Here is a 5436-nt window from a genome sequence, read left to right as displayed (position 1 = left end):
AGTAACAGGAGATTACATGCTGTAGCAGTAACACATAATCAAGCATGACTGCTACTGTAAAGGCTAAATGGCCGCAGATTGTCTGAGCTTTAATGCTCAATTGATACTCTGTAGGAAGCACTTGACTGACTTGAATTTGCTTGAGATTCAGTGTCTATAAGAAAGTCATATTTCTTTTATGACGTTTCAAAACTCATGCACATAAGAACCAGGCACATGCATGTGATATGTGTGCGCATCACAGCATCCTCAAGCTGAAAACTGTCTTTGTTAAGGAGCATTTCTGCTCTGCAAGCACACAGAACAGTATCCATGAGTAGGAAACATCCTTGTAAGAGACACTTTGAAAGGTGATGTTGGAAAAGACGGTCTGTTCCTTTACATGGTCACTTATAATACTGACTGTGATCTTTGATTGGCTATTTGGTTTGATCACTGACAGTCAGACAGGCATTTTCTTAAGAGAACAAAGAGATACATTAAAACAAATAAGATATATAGTGGATAATTCTCCCTTTTTTATTTTTATTTTTTTTGCACCTACACGTATGAAAAAGTGTTAGACATCATAGCAGAGACCCTTAATGCTGTTTAAACTCACTTTCAGATTTATGAAACCTTTATTTTTCCATCCACACCACATTAGACCAAAAACATTTATACCAAAACCAGAAAACTTCTTTTATTGTATATCCATATCGGTCCCTACTGCATCTAATAATTTCATACATTTTTTCATTAAATAGCTGCAGTGATCTCTCTGTGCTTCATGCGTCTCTTTGAACAAGGAAACACCCATTGTTTCTGCTGCAGTGGGATTGCTGCAGGTTTTTAATAAACTCAAGCAGATATACATGTATTTCAAAGTTATAGTCTTTTTTATAGTGTCAAATTCCCTTTTTTCATCTTTGTAATGCAGCTCCACAGGGAGACATTGTTAAATAGCATTAATTAACATTAGATCCTGACCGGTCCTGTCAAGCTGGAGTGGAAGGATCATAACAAAAATAGGAACTGTGAAGTTAAAAGATATCTGAGTTTATTAAATACCTGATAAGTGCTGCTGTTGAATGATTTGGTAGAGATGCAGATAATATATATTTAACAAGAAAAGTTTTTTTTTTCTTCTAAATTTCTATTCCATTTTGTCTATTTTAAGACAAAAATGGAAAAGCACTTGGATTTCCATTTTTTAAAATTAACATGAAAAACAAAATAACGTTCCTTTGCACAGAGGGTTACATCTCTAGACCTGGTCTAATGTAATGCAAAAATATTAGTCACAAATCTAATAGTGGGTTTAAACAGGGTTAAGGCTGTTGCTCTGCTAAATACTTTTTCATCAGTGTAAGTGGTTAAAAAAAGGAATAAGCTACTAAATATTATTATTTATGTTTCTCTTTGTTCTCTCAAGCCACTAAACTTCATTATTTATGGCATTTGTGCACTCACAGAGCAGAAATGCTCCCTTGCCAGAATGTTTTTCTGCTGGTGGTCACTGTTCTGTGTGCTCACCAAGCAGAAATTCTCTCTCATGAGGACAGTTTTCAGCTTGTGGATACTGCTCTGTGCACTTATATCACGTGCACACGCTTGATTTTTATGTGGTTTTGAGACTAATTAAACACCATATTCTTTATAAAATATACAAAACCTGACTGTGTGGCTTGCAATGAAACCACTCAACATATCTAATTGTTATTTTGTATGATTTAAAGGGAAACTCCAGTGATTTGGGTTTGCATTTTCATATAGTTTATAGGTCAAGATCAAAGCAGCAGAGGATAAGAGATTCTGACTTTCAAGCTTCAAAAACGATCCTACACTTACTTTCTTCCACATTGGTAGTTACCCATGTGTTTCAAACTCCATGCCCCAGGTTTGTAACTTGACATAACCCTAATGACATCATCAGGGTTCAGGTTGTGTTCAATAAGTAAGAAAATCTACTTCAAAATCACATTGACAATTGCAGTGATGCAAATGATTAAAAATCTATGTTAAAACATTACTCTCATCAACACAATGTGGTGCATTTCATTTGGTCTGTCTATTCGGGGAAAGTAACTTTTAAAACAAATATAAAAAATAGTTTATGTGGATACATAAATCCCAAGAACATTTTTCTGAAAATGAATAAATCTAATACTTAGTCAGAGATTGCATTGAGTTATTGAATGTAGTGGAACTGCTGCCAGCAATGATGTGATATTGGACTTTGGCTTTCTGTAGCAATTCAACTGTTTTCAAAGCTTACTGCTACTACCATCACTAATAAACTGATATTGACATGGAAAATCAGTGGAGTGTCCCTTTTAACTGATCCTGTCTTATGGAAATCAAGACTGTCAATTTAACCATTAGGTGATGACAACATTAAAGTTATATTTATGCCTCCAATCCTCCAAAATGGTGGAATGTTTAGAGTGGTAGGCTCCATGCTAACTGTAGCATACACTGAGATTTGTCAAAGCACTAACCCTGACCTATGACCTTATTGTCACGTTTCACACAGAAATGCTAATATCTATGTTTTCATCACATAACATTTGTATTGAACCAGCTATCTCTTCAAGGTTTGTGTGTAATCCTGGTTTACTAAAAATTGGCTGTTTTTGTAGTTTTGGCCACCGTTTGTATCATGGCAACAACTGCTGGGATATAGGAACATGAGCATTAAGGTTGTATACAAGCTAACAGTTCAATCTGATGATCTAAAACCACTATGAGAAGTGTTGTAGATCATATTTGATTCAGGAAGTCTGGAAACTGTGATGGATGTTTACAACAAACAGTTTGCTAATCTTTTGTAAGTTACTGTAAGTTTACAACCTGCCTGATCATCTGACTGCTTGTGTTTGTTGATGTGAGCATGTCCCCAGACCTCTGCAGCTAGATCAAAATATAAGACCCAAGTTGTAATAAGCAGGCTAATGGCTCACCAACAATTAGAGACTGTGGATTGTTTTAGTTTTTTTTTCATTTATAGGATGTCTCCATATCAACCACATTCTCTAATCTTGTACAATCTGTAAAACACAGCGCCAGAACTTTACCAGTCTTGTATTTTTTCTTCTTCATCTTCATCTTCTGTTAATGTATCATTCCAGTCTGTACAGATGTAAAGGGAAAGTGCGGTCTGTTGGTGTCCACTTGATGATCAGCCATTACTGACCTTGTGTGTTTGTCCATCAGGAATGTAAGGCAGCCCCGGGGCTCCTGAAGACATCTCTAGGTAGATACAAAAAGCCAAGTTTCTGTGCTTTATTCTGTAGTGGTAATAGTGTCACACCATCAATGGCCTTGTTGGCAGCCAGAATCACAGCAGCTGCCTGCTTTCCTTCTCCTCCTCTTTTGTGTGGATAAAGCAATCATTAGTTGATCCTATAAGTATACATTCTGCTAGATGTGAAAATTGCTTGGCCATGTCTGATTTGTTGGATTTCTCTTCTCTGGACAAAAAAACAGAAAGAGGATTTCTCTCTTTAATACTGCAATGGATAAACTTAAAAAAAACTGTCAGGACATGCTAAGAACCAGCTAAGAAAGTGAATTCTAAATAAAAGAGGTTCTGTCATAATTCATTTGGATCCACACTGGCACTGATAAAAGAGCCTTTTAGTATATACTCTGGTCTGCCAGATTGTTTTGCTCACTAATGAAATGATTGTGGAGGCATAAAGAAGCCTTGCCTCCTCACAGAACCTTTGAAGAACCCTTCTGTACCTGGCTAGGGGTTTTGTCATGCATAGTTTCATGGAGTCAGTCAGTCGTCCAGGTGCTGTTCCTCCCATGTGGAGGTGGGGATAGCGCTGTAAGGGTCCATGATGACCTTGGCACAGCGGATGATCATGGCCACAAGCAGCAGGCAGAGGAAGGCGATGCAGGCCAGAGTCAAACCCTGGTCCACGTCCACAAAGGCTGGCTCCGCAGTGCCCTCCACCTCCATGACTGCTGTTGTCCGCTGCTGCTGCCGCTGCTGCTGCTGTCCTCAGCCACACCTACACACCCTGCTATCATCCTGAAAACCCAACTGCAGATAAACAGAGAGGGGAGGAAGATGGATATGAGTCTCACAGAAAACAGAGGGATGGGAGCATACTGGGATCAAAGCCATGACATCATCACAGAAGCCATTATAAAATGTCAAAAGCACTTGAACTTGAGGTTCCTTGGTGAATAGATCACAATGCTAAATATGACTATTGGTTTCTGATTACAGTGGAGCAGCAGCCTTTACAACCATTTTTAACAACTTTGATGTTTGGCTAATTTATTGCTGTGCTACTAAATATGAGTCATTGTAAATTTGAGGCCATTATTGAGTGATTGAACTTCAGTACATAATAAATACATAATCAGTATATCTTAACCAGGTAGTGGTGTGGGTTAAAAAAGTTGGTTAGTGTCATGGTTGAAAAGAAGTTCTTAAAATCTTCTAACAAAAAAATTGCATAGCTTGGTGCAATCTTTGTCCCAGTGGCTGCCCCTTTCGGTTGTATCTAGGGTTTCTTATTAAAAAAGTAGATGTTTTTTGAACAGAAATTATGCTAAACTGATTACAGAGTCTGTGGATGGTCCTTAAAGACTGTGTGAATTCTGACATTTTTTTCTAAACACGTTAAATAGGTCATAAATGTATTTCTAAAAACTGTGCAAAAAGCATTTCAACCATTTAGATTTGAATTGTGGAGCTAGGCTTCACAAACTATGTTTAACCCTAACCCTCTGTGTTCAGGATTTAGTGGGCGGGTCTGAAAATTAGCATAAACCCGCCCCTGCTGCTGTAGAGTTATAAATATATTCAGCACACACTACTACTACTACTACAGTCTACAGTTAGCCAGTTTGCTGAGTTAGCCGCTGAGCTAGCAGCGGAGCTAGCCGCCAAGTTAGCTGCAGTTTTTACACAACTTTTGAAGCCTAATTTTATATATTTGGCGTTTTTTTCAAATCATTCAAATTTGGCAGGGTGGTTAACAACACACCTTTCTGTGGTATGCCAAACTCAGAATACATATTTATTCTTACTTTACACAGACTTTTAATTGTGTTCACGTAATATTCAAGAGCCTCTAGAGGTTGGTCATGTGGTATGTTAGTGTTGAAGTATTCTATGTCCAAAGTAAACAACACTGTATCTTTTGTTAAAGGTGGAGGATTCGTTAAAGATACTAGAAACTGACTACTGTATTTTACACAAGATACAAATTGTGAGCAAACTCCTTTACATGATGGTGAACAAAACTTAAAATTCTTTCTCAGAATCAAAATCAACTTTATTTGCCAAGTATATTTATTGCATACAAGAAATATGACTGTTTTGTAGTGGCTCTAAATGTCCTTACACAACAGTCTTCACAAAGACACATAAAGACAATAAAGGGGGGGGGGGGGGGGGGGCTAAAGACCGTGTAAAGTGAATTCAGATTTGGC

The 5436-nt window shown here is 37.5% G+C and overlaps 1 protein-coding gene across 1 annotated transcript; it reads right to left on the bottom strand.

The window, feature by feature from the left end:
• Positions 1 to 3766: 3766 nt before the first annotated feature.
• On the bottom strand, positions 3767 to 3949 carry LOC128355550 (cortexin domain-containing 1 protein-like). Its single transcript, XM_053315845.1, has one exon. The coding sequence runs from the start codon at positions 3947 to 3949 to the stop codon at positions 3767 to 3769; it is 183 nt and encodes a 60-aa protein (XP_053171820.1).
• Between the last annotated feature and the right edge of the window lie 1487 nt (positions 3950 to 5436).

Source organism: Scomber japonicus, chromosome 1 (genome assembly GCF_027409825.1).
Source record: "Scomber japonicus isolate fScoJap1 chromosome 1, fScoJap1.pri, whole genome shotgun sequence".
Taxonomy (NCBI): domain Eukaryota; kingdom Metazoa; phylum Chordata; class Actinopteri; order Scombriformes; family Scombridae; genus Scomber; species Scomber japonicus.
This window is presented reverse-complemented; position numbering and strand designations above follow the sequence as displayed.

Bases quoted from the DNA above. Each gene is read 5' to 3' on its own strand.
- LOC128355550 (XM_053315845.1), bottom strand. From the start codon at position 3,949: ATGGAGGTGGAGGGCACTGCGGAGCCAGCCTTTGTGGACGTGGACCAG.